At 41.1% G+C, this 27387-nt stretch overlaps 1 protein-coding gene across 1 annotated transcript; it reads left to right on the top strand.

The window, feature by feature from the left end:
* The first annotated feature begins 87 nt into the window (after positions 1-87).
* On the top strand, positions 88-27311 carry parp14rs1 (poly(ADP-ribose) polymerase family member 14-related sequence 1). Its single transcript, XM_038720100.1, is given in 18 exon segments — positions 88-301; positions 391-488; positions 943-973; positions 15687-15968; positions 18245-18469; positions 18596-20853; positions 21112-21339; positions 21620-21841; positions 22894-22972; positions 23473-23619; positions 23828-23890; positions 24067-24189; positions 24192-24242; positions 24494-24718; positions 24811-25425; positions 25755-25891; positions 26115-26289; positions 26508-27311. Coding segments are annotated over 18 exon segments (5412 nt in total). The 5' UTR covers positions 88-126; the 3' UTR covers positions 26786-27311.
* Positions 27312-27387: the final 76 nt, after the last annotated feature.

The following is a 27387-nucleotide window of genomic DNA, read 5'->3' as shown; positions in this document are numbered from 1 at the left end:
TTCCCTGACCTGCAGCCCATTCTGCGTCAACACTCCTTCATGGCTACACTCGACAAAGTCGCCGTTTCACTTCTTAGGAATCAAAAGTGAAAGTAAAGCAGAGCACCGGGCTTCGGGGCAGCAACGATGGCCGAAGCATATTCTTATGCTCTGCTCGTCGAGCTCGAAGAAAATAACATACCGAAATTAAAAAACAAATTAGTGAAGTACTTTCAAAGTAAGAAATCTAACGGTGGCGACTGTGAAGTTGACTATGAAAACGGCAGCAGGAAAGCTGTGCTGCGCTTCCGCAGAAAGGAGGGTAAGTTTGTCCCGAGAAACAAACTGTAACGTTACCCACTCGACTTTCTTTACGAAGAAGTGGTTTGGATTTATTTCTTTCTCTCACAGATCAGCAGAATGTTTTGGCGAAAGAGACGCATCAGGTCAGTTTGGATAAAGGCGTGTTGAAGATGACCGTTCGCTTACATACAGACGCGGCACCGCAGGTAGGAACAAAACAAAACGCCATTATTAAACGTTATTCAACAATAAGTCACTCACAGCAAAGAGTTTAAACAACTAGGGTGTGACCCAGTGTGAGACCCCACCTGAGCATGAGCCTGTAATTGTATTTTGTTGGGCATGCGTTACTGGGCCTATAGCTACTATCACTTACATCATTCTTATTCTAATAATAATATAAATGTTATGTAAAACAATCGCTTTCTGTCCTGATCGCAAATAAAATAGCACTTATATTCAAGGTGCCGCATTGTGTGATTTATGTTCTTCTCAGTTCCTGCTGATTACCTTAAAGGAATAAACCAGATGTACTAAACACTGATAGTGTGTCGGGTTGGATTCCTTTTTTAAACCAGCAGACATTTAGAGCATTGGTGTCTTGTGAAACTGCTTACATGAGATGCCAAAGTGATTTTTAAAATGTCTCATTCCATACAGGAGGCTCCAGCTGAGAAACTCAACAGGACCCGTGAGTACTCATAAAAACAAATATAAGAGATAAAAGTATGTGGTGTCCGAACGATAATGCTGCGTGATGTGTTGAGAAGAAATCCGCTTGACACTGTTCTTGATTATAAAAGTTTATTACATCAAAGAATTCAGCATCAATTACAAGCTCTGCAGCAGCTTGGAGAGTGACCCAGCCCGATGACCACTCTGTCTCTCTGTACATCGAACACAGCTTATATAGGACATGTTTAGGTCTCTGCTAAAAACCATATAAGGGCACAGTCCCTTCATACACACTAACCTCTACTCCCCCTACCACTGGGTCAGAGGTCAAATTTCATAGAAGGGTTCACTCTTTGCACACCCATCAATCATTACTTCCCCATAAGGGTTCACTGTGCCTCTCTCCAGCTCTGAGTCAGTGGTCAAGTTCTATAGGAGAGTTCACTCTTTGTACACCCATCAATCATTACTTCCCCATAAGGGTTCACTGTCCCCATAAGGGTTCACTGTCCCCAGCTACAGAGCATTATGTTAAACTGTCAAATGGTCAAATGCACATATGTTATACACCACATATTCCCCCCTACGAGACTTAATTGAGTCTCGAAAAACAAAAAGAGATAAATTTCTCCAACACATACTTCTTGCATATTATTTTTAGCAGCATATCAACTTTATGGAGTGTGAGAACGAAAAACCTGTCCGGCAGCCTTCATTCCAAATTCCCTCTAAGACAATCTAGACAGGAAAATTTTCTCACGGCCCCTCTGCCTTAGGCGGCCACGCATGGTACTCCAGTCCAATTAATAAACGACATCTTTATCAGTCAATACAGAAATACGGTTTAGCCAATACATGTGAAAACCTCAGGAAATTAAACAAATCAAAACAATGTCCGAATTCAGGCTGGTCAACCCATCGGACCCTCCAACGGACCTTTCCCTGCCTAGACCCTATATCCCTAAGCATCAAGAAAAAGAAAAAAACCTGAGGTCCCCAAATATTAACTCCCTAAGTGAAAGTACAAGTCTTTACACAGTTAACACAAAAAGAATATAATTGTTAATTAAGTATTATTCATTCACATATGTATTCATATCTATATCAAAGTAGACACAGGAAAGTATTCCACTGCAGCTCCTCAGCAGTGTCGATGCAATCCAGACGTTTCCACACCGTCCTTGTCCAGAGTCCATTCATACTGTCCTTGTTTGAGTATTTAAATCCCCATCTATACATCCCCATATACTCTGGAAGAAAAGAAAACACCAACCAGTATCTTGTTGCAAATAACACATGAAAATTAAAACCTCAATACATGAAAATACAAAGTAACATTAGAATGGATATCTTTCCATCATTAATTCATCTGGTTTCCCTTCATCATCTCCATCTGAATCAGCCATAGTTAACAAAGGCATCTGAGTGTTCTCCCCAGGCATTATCACTCCAACCCATCTCAATATCATAGCTTTCGCAAAAGTCAATAGCACCGTACAAAAAACAAAACATCAAACACAGCGCTACAAAGGCTGCTACCAAAATCTGAACCACCACTGCTCCCACTGGTCCTAACTGATTTTGTAGCCAAGTATTTGCTGACCATCCAGCTCCCTCAGATTGACCAAACGCATCCCTTATACTCTTTAATGCATCTATAACACTAGTGATATTATCAGAACTATCTGGGATCAAAGTATAACAACCGTCTCCCGTCAAGTTCATAGCCACACACAAACCTCCTTGTTTGGCTAAAATATAGTCGAGAGCCATGTCATGTTTCAACAATGTCAGTCTGTGACTTCTTTGAGTATTTGACAGAAGATTAAACCCTCGTATAGTTTCATTTGCAAATCCCTGCAAAGTATAAGTAATATTATCAATGTGATCTGCCAAAAATGTTACACCATACCATGGAAAAAGTCCAAGTCCCCACTTCTCACCTAGACTTATCCTCCAATGGTAGGCTTCAAGATTATGAAATTGTGCCATGCTCCTTTTCACCCTATTTCCGACCCCCGGATCAGAATGAGCTATAGCAGGTGTCTCCCCTTTATGGATTGTAAACACCTCATACGGAAGTTTTAGCGTTGCCATGTAACAAATCCTATCCATCCATAAGGTAAGAATATATATGCCTTATCACCACAAACCCACCAAATATCTTGAAAATTCCCTATCGTCACATTGCCAGGCAAAAGCTGATCTCTTACCCTCAAAGTCCTTCCCTTCTTACTAGATGGCACAGCAAAAGTTGCTTCGTATGTGTTTCCTCTAACCTTACGGTCATGCTTATCCAAAGACATCATATACTCATCACACTCTGATATTCCCATAAACATCCCTGGCCCATCATACGTCTTATTTGAGCAAAAACAGCTACTAGCCCTCACAGGTCTTACCTCCATTGCTTCAGGAATTGCCGTTAACTTATTTTCCTTCTGATCTAACAAATTCACATAGGGTAATTCATTTATCCAAGAACAATTAAGTCTAGGTCTAAACAACTGCGACGACCACGACATCACTATATCTGTTGACGATTGTTGCTGATACGACAGCCATGATAAAGCATAAGATTGGCACATAACGGATAGAGGTTGGGCCACTGTCTCTAAAATTGAATCCCACGTGCCTGGTGCGGGAACTTTCAACAGACATGGACCATCTAATTTCTTAACTGATCTTACAGAATGAGTTAACTGCTGGAACCACAAATTCCTACCTGCCCAGCCATCTGTAATTTTCAAAACAGAAGAATCAAACCCATATGCCTTCCATGTAGCTTCCCTCTTCTGTAACGAGCGATATTGATCAGTCATATCTTCTGGTATTTTATCAACAGTAAAGAACTCATTTGGTACATGTGGGATAATATTCTGAACGGTTTCAGATGACTCCTCATCATTTTCTTGCATTCTTTGCTCCCCAATCTTCATCTGTAACGCAGGTTTCCGAGTTACGTCTACCAACTCCTTTACTTCCCGAAAAATTGTAGTCGGTGTCTGTGTCATATTTACAATGGTTGTTATTGCCTCTGTAACATTCATTTCTTCCACAGTTTCTGCTAAAACAATCACATTAGTTGATGTATTAACTCTTTCAGTTATTTCCAAGGGCCCAATGACAACTGTTCTCTGTGTATTATTCACTCTTGGAGTGACTACTGTAGGATACTGCTCCTGAACTCCTTTGGTGACTGTTGTCACTTCACCAGGCTCTAAATCTTTCATCATAAGCGTCACCTTACGGGTCACATAACCTTGTATCCAATAATTTTGAAACGGAACAAATTTAAAATCTGGCTTTAAATACGTACAACTATATTCCCCTAAGTCTTCCCAGGTAGCATTACGCAAAACAAGTGAACAGTCACCGACAATTTTCCACCGCCTCATATCATTAAACAGAGAAAACTTTCTTTGACTAGGGGGTACACCCTCCAGTCCTGATAACAACACATCTTTACCGCGACTATTTAACCACTTGGGAGGTACATTACCACCCGTATTCCATTTCTCACATTTACAGGGAAGATATGCCGAACCTCCAAACTTAACCTTAACCACAGTAGACAATGAAGTTGGCGTTGATGAAATCATCTGAGGCGCTACTGTTGTCAAATGTGTTACATTTATACTTTTAGAAACTGTTGTTGACTTTCCTAGAGGTGCTTCAATTCTAGTTTTCGTATCGTTTTGGTCTGACTCTTTTCCGAACTGGTCTGGGGCTGTTTTGTCTAAGTGGAACACTGGCTTCTCCTGTAACAGAGGTGCAGCCCTTGGTGACCTCTGCGACTTCCCCTTCCACTGAAATGGGCCCTGCTGATTCTGGGACATATTGAAAACCAATGTCCCCAAATCTCCTTTCCTCTCCATCAATTGCAGAGTCATATCTGGCATCATCAAAAGTGTGCACATGATTACCAACATTGTCCACTGAATGGACAATATCCCCTTCTGGGTTTTGGTTCTGGATGTTGTCATGCATCTTCCTTCTGCCTGTTCTTCCCTATTGTCATCCAGCTCTCTTGAGCCTTCACCATCTTGGCTATCCACCCGCGGCACCTCTTCACTAGGCGCTTTAACACAATGTGATAAATGATACCACGTTGGAGACCCTCTAACCTGGACAGCTGTTCCAGTACTACGAACCACTTCAAATGGTCCCTCACGGCGTTCGTTATACCACTTCCTCCTAAAGACCTTCACGAACACCTTGTCCCCAGGTTGCACTGTGCTCCTTTTTTGCTCATCGAGCTTCTCCTGCACCTCTTCTTTCCTTTGCCTGTCAGAAACATATGTGGACAACTTTTTATGGAAATTGGCCATGTACGTGACATACGCTCTCATTTCATCTTCCAAAAGAGCCAAACTTGGACCCTTGCCACTTGTTCGTAAACAAGGCGTAGGCATCCGTCTTCCTGTGACCAATTCATGGGGCGTTATACGTAAATCACGCAGCTCACTTGAGCGACACACCATTAACGCCAAGGGAGCGCCGCTATCCAGTTTAGACCCGTATGTTGGCAAATCTTGACAATACGGTTTTTCAAAACCCCATTCATTTTTTCACACACCCCTTGACTTTGTGGGTGATAAACTGCTCCAAGACGTTGTTTGATTCCCAATTTTTGCAAAATCAATTTCACTGTTTTATCCACAAACTCTTTCCCATTATCTGATGATATTCGATCTGGAAGTCCCCACCTGCTTATGACCTCTCTACACAAAAACTTGGCAACCGACTGAGCGTCTTTCCGCTTGGTTGGACAGGCCTCCGGCCATCGTGAAAATCTATCCACAACCACTAGCATGTATCTTTTCCCTTCAACTGGTTTTATCATATCGACAAAGTCAACAACTAACTCACGCATAGGACCCCTTGGGGTGGGAATGTAACCAGGAGGAACAGACATACCCCTGCGGACATTATTTTTCAGACAGATTGTACACCTGCCTATGACATAATCAATCTGTTCAAGCAAATATGGTGCCCAAAAACCATACTCCTTTGTGATTTTTCTCCTAACCTCCCCCCTGGCAACATGAGCTAACCCATGTGCTTCCTGAATCATCAAACCTAACAGGTCCAGAGGTGCTACTATCAGTCCCTCATGATTTCTCCAAAGACCCGTAGAATCCTTAACAGCACCTCGGTCAGCCACAACTGTTTATCAATCATAGAGCAGCTTCCTGCATCAAAATCACTTCCTTAAGCGTAATTCTGTCTTCCAAGTCCACCCCATGAGTGACCAGAAAAACCTTGCCCAATTTGTCAGCTCCTGTGACAGCTTTTGCAGCTTCATCAGCAGCTTTGTTCCCTTGTGTCACTCTTGACGCATCTGTTTTATGAGCTGCACACTTAGCTATCGCTATCTCTTTAGGCCTCATCATAGCATGCAACAGTTTTATTATTTGTGCGTGATGTTGTATCGGAGAACCATCCGTTCTCTTAAACCCCCGACCTTTCCACACTGCTCCAAACAAATGACATACATTATGTGCATATGCCGAATCAGTATATATTGTCACTCGCTGCCCGTCAGCTAACAAACACGCTTCTGTTAGCCCCACAAGTTCTGCCAGCTGTGCAGACGCAGGCTGTGGTATTACTTCAGCTTTTTCAACAACAAATCCCGTTCCTTGAGCTTTTACTACTGCATAGCCAGCACACAATTTATCTCCCACACGATAACAAGACCCATCAGTCCAATACTCCAGGTCTGCCTCACGTAGTGGAAGGGCTTGCAAGTCTGATCTAAGCCTTGAGTATTTCTCTGCCTCTTGAACACAATCATGTGGCTCACCATCCTCTGACGTTGGCAAATTCTCGGCTGGATTTACCGTATCACACCTTACCAGGGTGACATCCTCCTGCTCTAAGAGCCTATGATAGTCTCTAAGCCTTGGCATAGTCAATGTGTATTTTCCATAGTTCAGCAGATTCCTGAGACTATGATGGGTAAGAATTGTCACTGGGTAACCCATCGTAACAGATGATGCTTTGTCATACATTAAATAAACTCCAACCATTGCTCTGTAGCACAGTGGTAGCCCTAATTCCACTTCTGAATATGCAGTCGAATAATAGGAAATAGGTTGAGGATTCGACCCTGTACCCGTCGGCTGACAAAGGACTGCACATGCATATTTACCTCCAGTGGAATTAGACACATACAACAAGAAATTCTTAGAGTAATCTGGTAGTGTGAGCGCTGGCGCCTCCTGTAACCTCTGTTTGATTGTTTCAAATGCCACAAGGCCTTCCTGTGTCCAGGACAGATTGCTGTGAAGTTGAGCGTTCCCAGTATCCTTAACCATAGCTCTCAAAGGTCCCGTCAAACTAGAATAATCCTCAACCCATGCTGAAGAATAACCAGCAATACCAAGAAACGTCAACATTCTCTGACAGTTCTGGGCTTTGGAGCCTTGCGAATAGCCTCCAATTGACAATCAGAAATGCTTCTGTGTCCATGCGTTATTGTCTGACCCAAATATACAACCTTCTCCTGGCAATATTGCAACTTCTTTTGTGAGGCCTTATGCCCCTTTTCTGCCAATATTTGTAGCAATTTAATTGAGTCTTTGTGACATGTTTCTTCATCTTGTGAACAGATCATAATATCGTCGACATATTGAATCACAGTACTCTGCAATATCTGATCTATCCCTACCAAATCATCTTTCAATACTTTGTTAAAAATATGAGGACTGTGTTTAAATCCTGTGGCAATCTCTCATACTCATAAAACTGTCCTTTATATGTGAATCCAAATAAACCCTGACTCTCTACACTAAGAGGAACACTAAAAAATGCACCACACAAATCTAACACCGTGAAATGTGTTGCATCAGGAGGGATTTGGGCTAACAAAGTATGTGGATCCGGAACTTCTGCTGGAAAATCAGTTACCACTTCATTTACTGCTCTCAAATCATGAACCATACGATAAGTCTCATCAGGTTTCTTCACAGGCAACAAAGGCGTGTTACTCTGAGGATTTGTTGTCTTCTTCAAAACACCTGCTTTCAAAAGTCCTTCAATTTGTGGTTCGATTCCTTGAATTGCTTCATCCTTCAATGGATACTGATACTTCCAAGGAGGTCTAGCTCCTGGTCGAAGTTCTACTTTCACTGGTTGGCTGACTTCACAAGTCCAATATCGGTACTGTGTTGAGACCACAAACATTCTGGAACTTCTCGCAACATCTCCTCTTTCATAGAATCCGAGTCCATCTTGGCACTACAAATAGATTCATGTGTCATCCGTACAGCTTGTGGCTGTCCTGTCCTTTAGCTGAAATCATGATTTTGACGAATCGCTGATCTGTACTCCTCCAAATTGCCAAATTCTCTTTCATCGGTACAAAAACAGCTTCCTCTGCTTCTGTCATCATTTCCCCTATGTGTTTCTGCTCATAGTCTTCAGAAACCAACAAAGTCACATGTGGCACACTCTTCTCAATTTTGAATTCTTTCTCCAGATAATCGTCAGTGTTTACCTTCATAGCGCTCCTTGTGGTCCCAAAATTATGCAACTTGAGCTTAGTTGAATTCCCTTTGGTTGATGAGCCAACCATTCCTCTGGGTTTGATTGGGCAGCATTCTTGAAATACTTGAGCGTACAATGGAATGGATATTCTGGAAGTTTCGCATCTGGCATGTTCGCCACAATGAATTTCTCCCATATCTTAGCCGGCTCCAAGAAATCTGCACTGAGATTTCCAATCCAGAATACTGCAGAGGACTCCATCTCTGTTGTCATCAATAGTTGGTGGACCATTTCTTTTGGCACGTCTATCAGACAGCCATCTGGTGTACATTTTATTGTGCAGTTCAATCTACACAAAGCATCTCTTCCCAGTAGAGCAATAGGTGTATGTTCTGATACCAATATGGGTATTGTAGTTTTCTGATTTTTATAGCAGAGCTCAATTGGTTCCGTGAGAGGAATCAGCTGCTTCACTCCCTCAAACCCGATTGTCCGAATCAGTTGATTGGACATAGGAAGATGTGTAGCATCTTCAGGCCGAACACAGGTGAAAGCCGCTCCGCTATCCGCCATTACTTCCAATGGTCGGTTATTTACTTTCACCTCAATTGTTGGATCTCTTTCCGGCCCTGATGCTACCAGCTGACACCCCCCTTTCGGATTTTCTGGGCACCTCTAGAATCCTGGCTCTGGGCCCCTGTGAGGGTTCACCAGTCCTCCAAGCGACCTTGACTGGCCCCTGAATCCTCCTCTGAAATTTCCTCCTCTGAATTTCCTCCTCTGAAATTTCCTCCTGAGCTATTGCACTCACGGGCAAAGTGACCAACCTGTCCACAATTGTAACACACTTCTGGAGATTGCTGAAAGTATGGATTAAATCCTCCTCTTCTTGAGCTTCCTCGTCCTCTTCCTCTCCAATTCTGCATCTGTCCATAAACTGGCTGTGGATATGAAACAACTGGGACCACTAGTGGTGGTTGGGGCAAATGCAGTTGTTCCTGGCTTGACTGAAGCTGTGGTGGTGATTGTTGCTTTGGTAAACACTGCTCCCATAACCAAAGCCTGTTTCTTCTCCTTCTTCTTATTTTCCACCAGTTGTATTTGATTGAGTTTCCTGAGAGTCACTTGGTCCTGTTCTTTCTGATCATGTTCCTTTTTCCTATATAGATCCACTTGATGGGCTATATGATCTGTATAGACTCCTATTGCCATGCTTCCAAGTCCAACCACCTCTGCCAGTTTGCTCCTTACTGGTGGGGGCAACCCCATCTGTAGTTTAGCTCGCAAAATTGACCGCTCCATTTGACTCGCCTCTGGATCATTTCCTGTGATATTTCTCCACACCTGATGAGCTCTCGACACATAGGCTCTCGGATTCTCTTCTTTTCCCAATGAATCAATCAAGATATTGTCAGGATGCACATTTGTGGGAAACGTGTCTTTCAGTGCTCTCCACAGTCGATTCCTACTTGCAGCGAACAACTCCGGATCATTTACAGCAGTCCCCACATATCGATTAAGTCCCGCTCTCTGAAAAATCTCTTCCATACCTGGAATCCCCAGGAGATTAGCAAAAAGCCTCTTAATATCTCCTATGGCAGTTTGTGTTCCTACCGTAATTTCTTCCAACTTCGAGATCCAAGGATGTGCTCCATCTTGAAGAATAGGCAACTTCTCAAGTATATCTGACATATCGGTATTCTGCAAAGGCTTATACTCCAGATTCTGTCCTCGGATTATCACTGGCAGCATCTTCTTACTTGTGCTCCCTTTCCTTGGGCGTAATGCATACTTCTTCTCCAATTTTTGAGACCCTTTTTTCCTCAATTTCTCCCTCTGTATTGTCAGCTTCTCGAGATGTTCTTCCAATTCTCTTATTTCTTCTGGATAAGTCGACTTCTCCAAGCATGATATGCATCGATCCATGTCTTTTTCTATTTCTTCAGTAGTCATTGGAGGATAAAATCCTCTTGAACATGAAGCACCTTTAATCTCCCACTCTTCATCGCTGTCTCCATCTTCACTTTCATCGGAGATCTGATCTCCTGTATCCTTCTTCTTCCAACTTTCATCACCCCTTCTTTCCGCTCTGGCCAGCCTCCGTCTGATCACAGGATCATATCCACCCATGATCTCTTCTACATCACTCTGTTCATCATCATCTTCCATTCTCCTAAGCCTCGCTCTACCCTTAGTTTCCAAACGTGTCATTTTCTTCTTACTTTTGGAGCTTGGAGTCATCTTTATAGTTGTTTCTGCTTGTCCTCTCTCTATGACTTGTTCATCTTCATCTCTGATGCAATAACCACCCTCCTGAATATCACTGGAAGCTGAGGATAGACATCCTTAAACTCCGCTTCCTCCTCGTATGGTGGAGGTCTTTTGCTGAATCCGTATGTGAGAAGGGTTTGTTGACTTCTGCCATTAATTTTTCTGTTATCTTTGCCTCTTTTGCCATTTTCTCCACACCACTGTCCCTTTTCTCTTGCGTATCTTTCATCAGTTTTTGACCTTCATGTTCGAACAACTTAAGAACACCCAGCTCTCTTCGTCTCTTCTCTTTACGTCGTTCCCCTTTTTTCCCCTTGTTTTGATCCGACTTATATGTGGACACAAGTACTTGCATTATTTTAAGTACACCTGGGTTAAGAGTCCCTTCCACAGGCCATGGTTGTTCAATATTAGGCCAACGCTTATGCCATTTTTCAGATAACTTTACAATACCATCAACTAGAGGATTATTTTTTTTGCACTACATCAACCGGAGTAGTTACTTTCAACGTTTTAATGTCCTTTTTCCGCATAGTGACAACTTTTTATATTTCTTTATTGTAAATTATTTTCCTTATTACTTATTTGTTTATTTTTCTTTTAATTCTACTTAATTGTTGATAGGTGGCAATCTTACCACATCCGCTAATGGAAAATCAAGGGAATTTGTCAACTCCAGAGCAATCACAAAAATCTTGTTATCCAGCAATCACACGGCGCCAACTCCTACCTAATAAGCACCCTCTCACCTTAGTTTTATCCCAAAAGCTCAATACCACTCAATTCCCAACACAACTTGACTTCAAACGACCCCTGCACAAAAACTCCCATATGTAATATTCAAATACAGTAACTGATCAGTCCGTTGCCAAGTCTCCCCTTAGATAGTCATAACATGAAATATGGCAGGCATACACAAATAGACTCTCTGTGTTACAAATGTGTCTATAATATCCTGAAAGGAAACAAACTAAATGTGTAATAATTATAAATGAGTATAGACACATATGCACAGGTGTGTGTAAAGAGTTTGTGGATTGCACAATACTGGCCAGACTGGATCCGGGGCTGCTTTGCTGTGACGCGCTGGACGGCACCCCCTCTCTCTCCTTCTCTCTCTCTCTCTCCTTCTTGTCTCTCAGTCCACAGGAGAACAAAAACCCAAAAAAGGCAAACAACACTTTAGTCCTTTTATGTACTCACAAGGTTATTTCCCCCCAAAAATAAGAGTGTCACCTCTCTGAATAATCATAATCTATTTTCCCTAACTTTTTAACATATCTACGTTAACATGCAAGCTAAGGAATTTCGGTGTCATTTACACTGGGGATGCTGGGGACACTACTCTTCACTCCTATTTAAAGCTTACTCCATTAACAACCGTTCTTCAATACCAATGAAAATGCCTTTTAAAATGTATTTACACACATAAAAAACCCAAATGAAAAGTAAGTAAAATATAGAAAAACAAATGCGCACTTCCCAAAAAAGTAACTTAGGCTAAGAAAAACCCCCACTGCTGCTTCTGAAATGACCCAAACCATACAGCAGCATTGATCAATAACTTTAACAAATTTCAAAACACAGTTTTCCCCTTGATCAAATTCCTTCTCTATTTCTTTATTCATATATATGTATATTCTCTTCCTTCTTTATTTATTTATTCTATTATTCATATATATGTCTTCTTGAATCCTAGCCTTATTGTCCTCTGCATAGTCTCTCACACACACTAGGCTTCTCCTATTTCTCACACACACAACCGAGACACAGCAGGGCAGCTCTCCACACACACACACATAGCTATCCAGTCAACAAGAATGCATTTCTTCACACTGTTTATAAAGCATGCTTCCGCCGCACCTTTTTCCTTTATTATTTTCCTTCCTAAATTTATGCTACCTCGAGTTTGCAGATATTTAATGAGAGGCCACTTCGGACATAGTTCGTCAACACATGTATCGAGAGGTAACTTGCAATTAAATTTTTCTTCTACAAGCTCCCAGTTCCTTTGAACGGACCCGAAAATTCACCTAGTTCCTTTCCAGGATTTGCGGCCCATCTAAGATCGCCTTTCAAGGGCTTTTTGTCCAGATCTGCAGCGTCCTAATCCTTATTTTTCCTTTTTCCTTAACCTTATATTTTCTTCCTTATATTAATTTGTATTCAAGCCGAATGACCCTGGCCAGGGTTGCACTCTCTCTTTTTCCCTTACTCCAATTTACCTATTCCTTAAAGCCTAGTTTCACGCGACAGTAATTTCCATCCCACATGACTTACGGTTATAAGAATCTGAGGGCCCATATTCTCAATCTTTGCAAAGTTATGAAACCTCACTTCCCGTTACTCCTAGGCTGTTCCTTTTTCTTCCTTTTATATCTATCTATCTGTCTTCATTACATTCACACACACAACCTATTTGCGTTATCCACAATGCACACAAAATTTAGAACGGAGTCTTCTCACACATCCACCCGCAAGCATTCACACGGGATCGAACCGGTGTACCCTTCAACGCACACACAGACACACGAACTGACCAGCGCCCACAGTTTATGAGAAAACTCACCATATACGCCAGCGTCTGGAGCGCGAGTCAGCTCGATGGAGCCCTGTGTTGGGACGATGAATTCTGGCACAACACGGTCCCTTCGTGGTCGCCAATTTCTGTGGTGTCCGAACGATAATGCTGCGTGATGTGTTGAGAAGAAATCCGCTTGACACTGTTCTTGATTATAAAAGTTTATTACATCAAAGAATTCAGCATCAATTACAAGCTCTGCAGCAGCTTGGAGAGTGACCCAGCCCGATGACCACTCTGTCTCTCTGTACATCGAACACAGCTTATATAGGACATGTTTAGGTCTCTGCTAAAAACCATATAAGGGCACAGTCCCTTCATACACACTAACCTCTACTCCCCCTACCACTGGGTCAGAGGTCAAATTTCATAGAAGGGTTCACTCTTTGCACACCCATCAATCATTACTTCCCCATAAGGGTTCACTGTGCCTCTCTCCAGCTCTGAGTCAGTGGTCAAGTTCTATAGGAGAGTTCACTCTTTGTACACCCATCAATCATTACTTCCCCATAAGGGTTCACTGTCCCCATAAGGGTTCACTGTCCCCAGCTACAGAGCATTATGTTAAACTGTCAAATGGTCAAATGCACATATGTTATACACCACAAGTACTGGCTTGTTTTTGATATGTGATCACTTCTTGTTCTGCTTTTGTCTCTTTTGTGTGTGATGAAGGGGAATTTCTGGTAGCTAAAAATTCATCCTCATCAAACATCAGTTTTAACCATTATTCGCTTTTAAAAAAATAAAAAATATAATATCAATATGTAACTTTTTTGCCCCGTCTTTATAGTCTACTGTCAATACGATCATGATTTTGTGCATGCACGTGTAGCCTATGTGTGTAGCTAAAAGCTTATTTACAGTTATTAACCTCAATTGTCATAACAAGCACGATCCAAACACTTTTCGGCAATCATGTAAACATTGTGGCTCACTATTTAAATCAAGTTGAGGTGAAAACAGGAAGGCGTTTATCAACTCAGAAAGAAATGTCTTCTTTATTAGTAGTCTATAAGATCAAGAACTCTAGCAAGTGTTCGACATCATCTTTGCATGTTGCAGATCTTGTACAGAAAGCATAAACAACATGGAGTAGGGATGTCTTTAAACCAGGAATTGCTGCACTTGCTGAAATCTTGTCAATATAACCTATTAATAGTTTTGCTTTGCCACGTAAATCTGATGAGTTGCTGTCAATTGTAAGAAATGTGTGTATGTAGATATGTATATATGTATGTATGTGTGTGTGTGTGTGTGTTTCTGTTTAAGATTCTTGCTGTTTCATTCTGTTTATCGAATATTAGTATGTAGGACAAGTACAAGTATTTAACATCGTCTAACATACACTGAAACATGCACACAGTGTTGCACATTACATCTGCGGTAGGAGATGTAACCATCAGGTAATAATATAGTAACAGTCAAGGAAACAGACACCACAGGCCATCAGCTTAACAGAACACAGAGGGTGATGCAGCACCAAGCAGACAGCCTCCTAAAACCATGCAGTTGATCAGGAGTTTACCAAATGACAGCTTGTTGATGTATTGCTGTGAAGCAACATTTAAACCCACTTTTTTAAAATGTTGTTTCAGATCATTTTTTAAAAATACATTAAATGACTTCATTGATAGCTTTGAGAAACTTAACATTGTGCTATACTTTCATAATGGGCTTTGAACTGGTATGGTTGGACACTGGTTTAAGTCAGGTTACTACTAAACAACAGTATTTCCCCCAAATACGTTACATAAGCACAAATAAAGATAGTTTCAGTTTCTTTTCTTATACTCTTTCTCTCTTCTGCTCTAATTATGCTCTTCTGGCTATTAGGGTAGTTGGTTAAATGTCATTTAAACATTAACAACATGAAAATAAATAACTTCTAATCATAAAAAAGTCTAACTTCTATTAAGTCACAGTGGTAATCTATCTATCTATCTAAAATGGTCGTTAAGCCATTCCTCAGTCAGTGCTGACGGGGTGCACACAGACTCCTGGTGGTAAATAGGCTATAAAGACATGCAACACTGTAAAAAGTATTGTGCTTTAAGAAACGTTTGTAATTCTGCAGTCTTGTTTAGGACAGGCTACATATCCTTACAGATAATTCTACACAGGTAATAAGATTATATTTTGATGCTGGGACAGGTAAACTGTAAATTACTACTGTCAGTGTGGTTGAAACAGTCATCAGAGGGAAGCAGTAGGGTCTGTAAAATGAATCTTGCACTAACCTAAACATCATTTTGTTTCAAATGGAAATAAATTTGTAAATAAATAAATCTAAAGTGTAGGAAACACTTCATTTAGTGTTATATTATCTAACTTCATTAAGAAATGTGTGTTCAGTCCCTTAACCTTCATGTCTCATTTACAGCGGATGTCGCTGTGAACGAGAGGCAGTCGAGCACTGAACGCACACCTGTTGCCGAAGTTCCGACAGAGGCGATAGGCAGAGACGATGAGACAGCAGAGGAAGAGCTCTGCTCCACTTCGGCTGTTTTAGGAAAGATTCCGGAGACGTTAAACCTGGAGTATTTGGAGATGCTGGTGGAGAACATTTTAAAGGATCCTGATGCTCCAGCTACCTCCCAAAGCTTCCATTTGGAAGTCATTCCTGGCTCCTCCTCTGTTGTGGTGACTTTCCAGAGTGGAAAAGGTACTCATTTAGTATGTGTGTGTGTGGGGGGGGGTAATGAGTAATACATGACTTCAGTTGCTATTTCATTTGAGGTCAGGACAGAAAGTGAATGTTTTATACTGTGTGTGTTTATTAATATATCCAAAAACCCCAACTTATACCAAATTTTTACTCGTATAAACATAATATAAAAAGTTTAATGCTTATTACATTATTTATAATTAACACAACATTCTGCAGAAAATAATTAATTTCTTTTTGCAGAATTTAATTTGTATAAGAAAACATATTTACACATGCCACTCATTGATAGAAAGCAGGTAGTAGTACCTAACATGACTATTGAAGTGAGAACACTAAGCTGAATTCCACCAATAAATTAATTATTGTACGTGGTGGGAAGGTGACTTGATTCCTGTACTTTTCCAGACAACTCATGAGCAGCACAAATCTGTAAATTTAAGTAACCCACACATGGTCCTCACTCTGAATATTATGAATATATAATATTGGTAGCAAATAAAAAATGTATGCTGTTTGCCAGCAGAAAACACGTGCCAGATGCACACACAACAAAATTCAGGGGGCAAAAACAAAAGTGTTGCATTTATACTTTTTATTAAATCATCAATGAACATAAAGATACCTTTTAGTTTTTTTTTCTTTCTTGCAAACAAAGTCTTGCAAACAAAGTTGTGTTTAATTTCAGTGCTTTTCCCCCGAAATGCACTTTGTGAATCCTGGTGAACTAAAGAAGTTACAAGAAGAAACAAGTTAAATGCATTTCCTTCCTCTTTAAAACATTTGCAAAAAGAAGCGCGGTGCCATTTGAAATAATGGGAAAATGAGGTTCACTTAATTTATTACATTAGTTAACACTTTCCTAATGAGTTTATGGTCTCAATTGTTGGTTTTAAATCTTCTTCAATACAGCATGGTGTTCATTTTGTAAATCATGGTGCTATTCAATTAAGAATAGACGATAAAGTAGCATATGCTTTAGGGCAGGACCACCTTGTGATTGACAAGTTGCTACCATGGCGACCTGTCAATCAGACTAGAGTGACTAGTAACTGCAGTGTGTAAATTTTACCAGCGCTGTTGAACAAGATTATTAGGAGACTAGGTCCACTTCTTTTATAGAGTCAGTAGGTGCGTTCGAAATGACTGTGGCTGACTTTCACCGACTTGATATTCAAACATGAGCTGCAGGCGACTTCAGGGGCGGGGTAGAAAAACCATGCTGTCAAGTCGGAACACATTCTTACTGTGTGATTAGAACAATGACTGATCTTGCGGCATCAGACATATTCCACACGAGATCAGTCAAAAGGTGGTTCCAGCTTTGTGCAGCTGGAGAAAAGCAACTACTGGCGTCGGACTCAGCAACTGCAGCTGCCTTGCTCCCACGAGGTTTAAATGTCATGTGACATGGTGACGTTTTGCAGCGCCGACGAAAGTTGGACACAGTTTCTAACCAGCATGCCTTATTTTAAGTCCAGCATGTATCACGTTAAGTCAGCGCTGCGCAGCGCCGCATGAAGTCAAACGCACCTATTGTTATGTTCCTTGGCTCATTACTGCCCCTGGCTGTTGATCAATGGAACAGCATGAAAATCATGCTGAAAATACAAGCAAAACATGGACCCACTCAGAAAAACTTCTCCACAGCAGTGGTCACAAATGCCAAGGTTAGGCAACAAAGTGGGTTGTGTTACCTTTTTTCCCCTCCGAACTTTGTTTATTGATGTTCTTGAAAAATGACGCAAGGTTTAATCACACAATAAACAGACAACTGTAAACAGAACCCCAACACACCCATACCATGGTAAATACCTCCGGCTGTGTCACCTTAAACCAGTGTTACTTTATTGTCTGGGAAAAATAATGTAAGCTATGTCGATTTGCCTAAGAAACCACTGTAGTTATTTGTTGGTACTGTAAAAGGAAGTGTTGGTCAGTTCATACTTGATTGAAATTAATTGAATTAGCATAATCAGTCTCTCTGGCTTGTGGAGTACCACGGTACCAAACAGCACCTCAATGGATATGAGATAGTCCAAGTCTGAAAGAGAAGCCCCTGCACTGACACATAAATCACTCAATGTGTTTATGAATAATAGCATGTTTGAACATTTTCCATCAGTCACTTTTGCAGTTGCCCCAGCAATTCCTCCACGCCTCCTCTTATCAAAGGTCAAAATTTTTATTTTTTTTTCTAAGACTGCTGTTTATCGTTTGTGTTAATTTATGAAAGTGTCTGTGCCTAACTACCTTAATTTTTTCTCTCACAGAAAACACAGATTTCGTGACAAGATGTCCCCAAAACAGGCCGTTTACAAAGAAGGGACTAACAGTGCGGCCCCTTGAAGTCACAGAGCAAGTTTTGGTTGAAGATATTGGAGATTTTAGTGAAGAGCTCCTCCGCCTTTTTTTTGAAAATGCAGGTGGGGATGTGGAAAATGTCGATCTGAATGAATTGGAACAGTCTGGCATCATCACCTTTAAAGACCACAAAGGTAGAGCAGTACACAGTACATATAAAATACAACTGTAGTGTACATGTAGTATAATAAACATCAGAGATTACTTCATTCTAGACAATGTGACGGTGTAATATTTGTTTTTTAATTTCCCCCTGATAGCTGTTAAGAAGATCACGACAAAGAAGCAATTCATCAAAAAGAAAGAGATCAGAGTTTATCCTTTTTATAAATCTTTGGGAACAGCCCTGTATGGCAAAGACACGCCTTCACTCAAACTCCCTGCTGCAATCTCTGAACCCATTGATGATGCTGTCTGGAGATACCTAAATGACCACCAATCAGCAGCACAGATCATTCGTAATGACTTGGTAAAACACTTCTGTAACGTAAACCTCGACCAGTCTACTGTGTGCTTGAGCCCTGCGTCTTCACTACTCCAGCAAAAACATGCCAAAGCCCTCGTCAAAGAGTGGAAGGACACTGTGAAGGCAGCCTTTGCACAAGCTCTGTCCAAATTCAAATCCCTGAAGCTTCAGCCAGAGTCGGACTCATGGGAGGAGTCTGAGAAGAAGATCAGACAGGCGCTACTGAATGAGGTTGTGGTTGTAGTGCCTGATAAAGCTAGTGGTGTCTTGTCAGTGGCTGGCGTTGTGGCTGATATCAACAGACTAGAGAAAACTCTGTGTGAAGTCATAAACAAGATTGTCAAAAGGGTGCAGAGGGAGAAATCAATTGTAACCCAAGAAATTAAAGTGCCAGCGTCTATTTACCACCTCCTGTGTAAAGATGGTCTTCAGGACAAACTGCTAAGTGTGTACCCAGAACTTAAAATATCAATTCGGAAAGAGAGTTCAGATTTGATAGTGACTGGCTTAAGGGATGAGATCATGGCAGCAAACAAAGTTATATTTGATGCAATGCTTGCATTAAAACGTCAGAATTTAGAAATAGATAACTTTGTGCTTGACATGTTAAAGGATGAACATCAGGAGGAGCTTACAGAGGCTCTCCTCACATCCTATGAAATAAATGCAGCATTTGAGATCAGTGCACACAGGGTGCGGCTCCTTGCTGTTTCTGACAGAGATCTGAATGATGCTGAAGACCATCTGGGTAGGCTGCTAATATCCCGATACATTGATGTTGAAGACTGTAACGTCTTGAAGAAGCCAGAGTGGCAGGCCCTAATCATTCAGTTGGAGAAGACCAACAATAAGCCATGCATGAGAATTCAAATCCGCACCACTGGTCAACAGGTCGTGGTGTCTGGCCACGAGGATAGTGTCGTAAGAGTTAGCAGTGAACTTGAGGACTTCTTAACGCAGAATGCTCAAGTTGAAGAAACCATTGTGGTCAAGCCCAACACCATAGTTGAATACATTGAAAGACTTGACGCATCTGGCTTGGAGCAGGTGAAAGACAAAGTGGAGGTGTCTTACAGAACGGAGGCTATCTGTCTAAGTGGTTCTAGAGTTGATGTCACAGATTGCAAGACTCTGGTTGAAAACTTGGTGTCTTCTGTGTTCTTTGAAAGTTTAAAAGTCTCTAAGCCTGGCGTGAAGCAGCTCTTCCAGGCTAAAGAAGGAATTTATTTCCCTTTAATCTTGGCTGAAACCGGCTGCCTGGTGCAGCTGGTTGATGAGACTAGTGGTGGACAGGGCAACTTGGCCAACAGAGCACCAAAACCTGTATACCAGCTTCAGACATCTGATGGAGTGGAAATAGCTGTTTGCGAGGCAGATCTGTGCAGCTACCCGGTGCATGCAGTCGTCAATGCTGCTAATCCGGACTTGGACCTTAAAGAAGGTCTTTCAGGAGCACTTCTTTATGCTGCTGGCCCTCAGTTGCAGGATGCATGTGACAAACTAATTAATTTGAAAGGACAGCTCAGGCCTGGAGACTGTGTCATAACTGATGCGGGTGGGCAGCTTTGCTGCAAAAGTGTCATCCATGCAGTGGGACCCAAGTTTGATTCAGCTAACCCCCAGAAGGCTCAGGCGCAGTTGAAAAGAGCTGTTAAAGGAAGCTTAGAACTTGCTGAAAAGCACGGCTGCATCTCTGTGGCTCTGCCCGCCATCAGCAGGACACAAGGCTTTCCTCTGAATTTGTGTGCAGCCACTATCATCAAAGCAGTGAAAGAACACTGTGATGACAAGTATGGTGACAACACCCTGAAGAAGATCCATTTGGTGAACAACGATGACCGTGCTGTCCAGGCTATCGAGGCAGCTGTCAGACAAGAATTTGGAAACATTGGTGTCAGTCATTCTCAACAAACTCCCCCTAACAAAGCCACCAAGTCTCCACTTGGGAAACATGCTGCATCTGCTGGATCTGACCCAAACTGCTTGGGTCAAGTGCTTACCAAAGAAGGCGTGGGCATCACTCTTATGAAAGGAAATATTGAGAATGCCACGGTAATTGAATTTTTTTAAATTATCCCTTATAAGAGTAAAACATTCCTACATAGGGACTATAGACTACTAGAGTATGTAGCATTAACTATTGAGACTATCCTTTAACTCTAGATTAGAGTGTCTCCTTAATTGAATATGGTCTTATTGGGCTTCACTGATTCTTTTCTGACTGCACTGTTTCTCGACTGTATTGTCTAAAAAAGGATGTTGTAAAATGAAGAACAGGCGGCTGATAACATTCTGTTAACACATTCTTAGACGGAGGTGACCGTGAATACGGTGTTTGAAGATCTTACACTGAACAAAGGGGCAGTTTCAAATGCCATCTTGCGTGTGGCGGGACCTGAACTTCAGCAGCTGGTAAAAGCAAAAAATGCAAGTGGAAATGTCGGTGAGATCATCGTTACCAATGGCTGCAACCTGAAGAGCAAACAAGTCTTTCATGCAGTTGCACCTCACTACAAAGGACAAGGCACAGCTGAAAAGGTAAAGTGTTACACCATATATGTTGTAAATGTGTTAAATTCGCTGATCAGAATTTGATGAGAGGTCAAAACACATCATAAGGATCTACGCTATTTTCTTACCTTTCTCTTCATATGTAAAAAGTGATCCTGCCAGTTTGCATAATGCAAGGCATTTTTTAGCTATTGTCTGCTCTGTTTGAGTTCACATGTCATATCGTAGCTGTAGATGAATTTAACGGCAGCGTAAACTTCAGTATCTTGCACCAGTATATTAACAGCATTTATGCTTTGCCTTCCAGATCTTGAGTGACATTTTCAAGGGTTGCTTGGACAAGGCAGAGGACAGCGGTCTGACTTCCATATCCTTCCCTGCCATCGGAACAGGGAACCTGGGTTTTCCGAAAAACGTCGTCGCCTCATTGATGTTGGAAGAAATCTTAGCATTTAGCAGTAAGAAACAACCTAAGCACCTGAAGAAGGTTGTGATCATCATTTACTCAGGAGATGCACCGACTATCCAGGTAAGGAAACAAAAAGTGTTGCAGTACTTTAATTCCACAAGTGCTAATCTTCACTAAAACAGTGAAATGAACTTAAAATTATAAATTCTAAAAGTGAAAAAGTGATGACGCTGGATTAAATAGCATGCATAATATTTTAAAGAGAGGTCGTTTCACAGTGTAAATAATAGTAAATGGTATGTAAAATGATAGCCATAAAGGTAATGGTTTGATTTCAGAAAAACAAGATTAATTATGACAAATCAGCACGAGTAATAGCTCATTACCACTGAAGAGATGGTATTATGCTTTTGAGCTTTTTCCCTCTCCTTTATTGAGTTATATATCTTATCTTATCTTATCTTATCTATCTATATCTAGGTTTGCAAAGTGAAAAAGCCCAAAGTCCAGCCCAAAGGGAGTTAACCATCTCCCACAGAAAGCTCTGCTCTGAACTGCCTGAAAACAGCTCCTTTGTAGTCCAGCCGTTTCACTTTCATCCCTGTGATGTCACAAGAAAACACGCGTCATAATGCTCGCCAAGCAGCTAGTCCGACACCCTCCAGGCAGTCATTGGACATAAAGTTGTTACTGTGATGTACAGACAGAGCTCGATTAAAACTTTATGGATGAAAGATACATTTGCTACAAATTAATAACTTACCGAACTGAAACCGGTCCATGTTGCTAAGCTGGTAAAGGGATATACAGCTGAACTGAAGGGCCCGCCCATCTCTGCTTCTGACTGGCTAGTAGTCCTTAACTAGGAACTGCGCATGTGCAGCTCCCAAGAAATATCATGTAGAGGAAAGATGCATCACTCCATAGCTAAAATGAAGCCTTCAACACAGGGTGAAAAGAGGAGCTGCAGCAATGTGCAGTATGACAGAAAATATGGTGTTTTTTGAAAATGAAACCATGTAAACTTGTTCTAGTACAACCCCTTAATAAGATTATGAACCTGAAAATGAGCATAATATCTCTGTAACAAAGAGTCAGTCAGTTAAGTCTGTGTTTCTTCTGCTTTGCTGTGATATTTGATTGTTTGGGTATCTCTCTGATTCGGTCTCCAGGTTTTTTCCGATGAATTCAAGAAGATGTTCCCCAATGCCTCAGGTGGTCCTGTGCCTGCAAGTTCCTCACAAAGTCAAGGTAAGCAACGTTGTTGCAACATTACAATTTCATGCTGTATTTTAGTAAAGTGTAAGGATTAAAAATAGTTAGTTTGATAGATAATAGACAATCAACACTTTGCTCCGGTGAGTGTGTTGAAGAGAAGGCAGCTGATATTACTGAAGGTGCAGTAAACATCAAAATATGATGATCTGTTTCTATGATGACAAGCAGCCCAGTGTCCCTGTTACACTAGTGAACCTGCCCAAATCGCTGCTCTAAACAAACACATCATTATGGAGTGACATTTTAAATAGTCTTTATACACCCAACAAAAAATTTATAGATTTTTGTAATGATGCAGACAGACACGCAGGCAAATCTTTGCTTTTATAAAACTAAAATAATTAAACGACTTAAATGGTTTAGTAATGATCAAATTATACTGTTTTATCAACTTACTGATAATTTTTAACAAAACTGATGATATTGTTTTTTTGCACTTCTGTTAATTCTTTATTTGTATCTACTGCCTCAAGGTCCCTTCTCTAAAGTGGTCTCGACCTCAGGAATGCATGAGACCAAAATGGGAAATGTGGCTATCCAGGTGGTCACAGGAGACATAACCAAGGAGACCACTGATGTCATCGTCAACTCCTCTAATGAAGATTTCTCTCTTAAGTCAGGTAAATCACAGTGAGGACAGGAATGTTTCAATAATACAAAATAATTATAATTTCAGAAATTAAAGTAAGTAAATATTTACATGTTGTGGGTAGTACTTTTAAGGTATAATACGTTTAAATTATTATCCACTACACAGGCAATGTATATTTATGTCTATTTGATATTGCCTTTTGATATGATATGTAATTTTATGTTTCTCTCCTCTAGGAGTATCGAAGGCTATTCTGGAAGCAGCTGGTCAGACTGTTGAAGCAGAATGCCAAACCCTTGGTAAGGGCACATTTACACCAAACACAGTGTTAAAATTGTCCTGCTTGGTAATGACATGGATAAAGAGTTAATTATTAAGCCAACTTTATCAACATACTCAAGATTGTTCAGAGATGAAGTGTTACCTATGATTGTTATGGTTCAAAGGTGTTCAAATCCATTGTATCCACCTTCAGGGGCCCAGTCTAAACCAGACATGATAATGACCCAGCCAGGCAATCTCAAGTGTAAGAAGATCCTCCACCTAGTTGGACAGACAGACCCAATAAAAATCAACAAGGTTGTGAAACAAGCACTCAAAAGTGTGTGAAAAACTCATACACTTCTGTCTCATTTCCCGCCATTGGCACAGGTGAGATTTATCAGCATATCAGCGGTGTTTGATGAATGATGTGTAGTACATAAATACAACTCATCCCATTTATTGCAAATTTATGGATTAAATTGGGTTTGTTTTCCACAGTACACATTTCGCAGACATTCAAGTGAGCGTTTGTGCAGGAATCCTATTCATCTAGAGTTAACTATAACAATCGTGTGTTTTTACTGTCTACTTTTATTCCGATAATGCAAGAGTCTGTAACTTATGCTGTACCATTTTAGGTCAAGGAAATGTACAGGCAGTGCAGGTGGCAGATGCCATGTTGGACGCAGTGATTGATGTGTTGAGCCAAAATACTGCCAGTACCCTGAAGACAATCCGGATAGTTATTTTTCAGCCACCGATGCTAAAAGACTTCTACAACAGTATGCATCAAAGACAAGCCACAGACCCTAAAGATAAAGATAAAGGAGGCTTCTGGGGGAACATCGGCTCCAAAATTAAGTGTAAGTACAGTGAATAGAATAATATGGATGTTCATGTTAATTAATCCTTAAATGTTCAAATCTAACGTTGATCTTGGAATTTGTTCTTTCAGCAATATTTATTAGTGACAGTGGTGACAAGCCCCAGAAAGAAGGGGATTTTGTCATTGAGCCTCTGAAAGTGGACCCCGCTTGCTTCCACATCTGCGGTGAGTCACAGACTAGAGTAGACTCAGCCAAGCAGCGGATCAACGACCTGATATCCAACGAGTGCAGCAGCCACTGCATTACAGACGACGACATCCTTAGCTTGTCTGATGCAGATCACCAGCACATTGCTGACATCCAGAAGACCATGGGCGTGAGCATAAGGATTGAGAGCAAGAAGGACAGAGTCTCAGTGACCATCGAGGGGCTCAGCAAAGATGTGCTGAAAGCCAGCAAGGAGATCCATGAGATGGTGAGGATTGCTAGAGATGGCGAGGAGCTGAAGAAGAAAGTGGAGCTGGCGGGCACAGTGGCAGAATGGCAGTTCATGCTGCAGGGGCTCCCGTTTCAGAGTTTTGATTCAATGTCCAACTTCAATCTTGAGCAAGCATTGGAAAAGAAGCTACCAAATGTAAAAGTTACAATCAAGGGTCAAAACTACACAGTCACCATGCCAAGTGGACCTGCCACGGATAGCCAGGGACGTACCCTAGAGATAAAGCGCATTGACAATCTGAAAGGTAAGTGGGAACGTGTTATTTGTGGCAACTCTGCTTGTTTCTCCTGCCTAACATTCACAATAATGCACGAGAAAATAATAATAAATCTTCATTATGAAGCCAGAAAAAATTGCATTCAAACCAGATTTGAGTTAAAGGATTCTCAGGTTTTAGCTTAGGTTTTTATTGACACCTTTCTTAGCACTTATGTTGTTATCTGGTCATGGACACAGATTTAGTATGCCAAAGTTGCAAAAAAATAACATTGCCAATATATATATATGTTGATATATATAATATATGTTGATGACAGGAATTTTAAAATGTTTTATTGTTTATTATGCCACTAGATGAAGACATCCCTGAGGCGTGGGATACCATGCCAGCCAACATCTCTAGCAAGGCCTTCCCCATCGCGGCTGGGACAACAGAGTACACTGAAGTGCAGAATCTCTTCCGGGCCACGTGTCCACAGACCATTATTAAGGTAGACCACAATAAACACATGCTGTATGTAAAGAATAATGTTTTAGCTGTCACATCCCCATCATCATGTGTCCCATCATCAAGTGACATTAATAAACCAATCGACCAAACATTTTGAATAATCAAATCAAATGTTTTAAAGATCCATCATACAGGAAAGGTAGCTAATGTTGGCTATAGACTTAGAGCAGAATGCACAAAAATATACTTTTCCCGCCTCCTAGATTGAGCGGATCCAGAACCCTGTGTTGTGGAAGAGCCTGCAGATCAAGAAGCGTGAATTGGAGCAGAGAAACCGTCATCAGAAGAACGAGAAACGACTCTTCCATGGGACCTGCCACAACTCTGTGGCCGACATCAACGAATACGGCTTCAACAGGAGTTACGCAGGAAGGAACGGTGAGAAAATGATGTTCAGAACACTACAGTTGTTATTTACTGGTCTGTGAAGGTTCTCAGTCATCTGGGCCTTAGTGATCCAAGGAGTCAAAATCCAGTTGCCCTTGATTTTAGCCTTCCTGGGATTGTTACTCAGTTATTTCTGAACATTTGCTTTAAATTATAGCACGTATCTCTCAGATGAACTCAATAACTTTCTGCTACTATTCCATTTTCAGCTGCTTATTTTGGCAACGGCACATACTTTGCTGTCAATGCTAGTTACTCTGCCAATAACACCTACTCCAAGCCAAACCAAAATGGGGAGAAGTGCATGTACCTCTGTCGAGTGCTAACGGGGGATTACACCACTGGACAACAAAACATGATCGTACCGCCACAAAAGGACACCGGTCAGAAGTACGACAGTGTCGTGGACAACGTGGCCAAACCCAGCATATTCGTTATCTTCCATGACAGCCACGCTTACCCTGAATATTTGATCACATTCAAGTGACACAGCCAGATACTCAGATATCACAAAAAAAGCCTTACATTTGACCCTGCCTTACAACAATAGATAACGCTTTCATTATGTTTTTTTTTAAGACGGGGAGTTTTTTAAGACAACTTACAATGAGTGCAATAATATGAGCTGTAATTGTCTTGCTTACAAGTGACCTGTAATTATCACAGTCACAGGGTCAGTTATGGAAGTATATAGACCCATACAGTGCCTTGGAAAACATATCTGTAAACATACATTATAGAGTCATCATGCCAGAATTAATCAAAGCTTGAAAAAGGAAAGGAGAGGGTTGTTGAAACAAATTTTTGCCTACATGTTGTGCACTGTGTCATTGCACTGAACATTGTACTCAGAGTTGATAGAAAGTACCTGATCTGTTCCAGGAAGTCATAAAAAAAAAAGGCTTGTTTGTGTATGCATGGATTAACAACCAGTTTTGGTTTTGAAATGAACACTGAAAGTTCACTGCTGTTTCAGTAAACAGGTCTGCACAAAATAAATGTTCAAATCTCTACATATGTGTCCAGCTTTTGTCTATTAGAGCAGCATACATAGTAGTTTTTCGTAGTTTTCATGTGAATTTGCAGTCC

The sequence above is a fragment of the Micropterus salmoides genome, unplaced genomic scaffold, assembly GCF_014851395.1.
Source record: "Micropterus salmoides isolate LMB-PRFRI ecotype aquatic unplaced genomic scaffold, ASM1485139v1 Ms_hic_scaffold_15, whole genome shotgun sequence".
NCBI lineage: Eukaryota > Metazoa > Chordata > Actinopteri > Centrarchiformes > Centrarchidae > Micropterus > Micropterus salmoides.
This window is presented reverse-complemented; position numbering and strand designations above follow the sequence as displayed.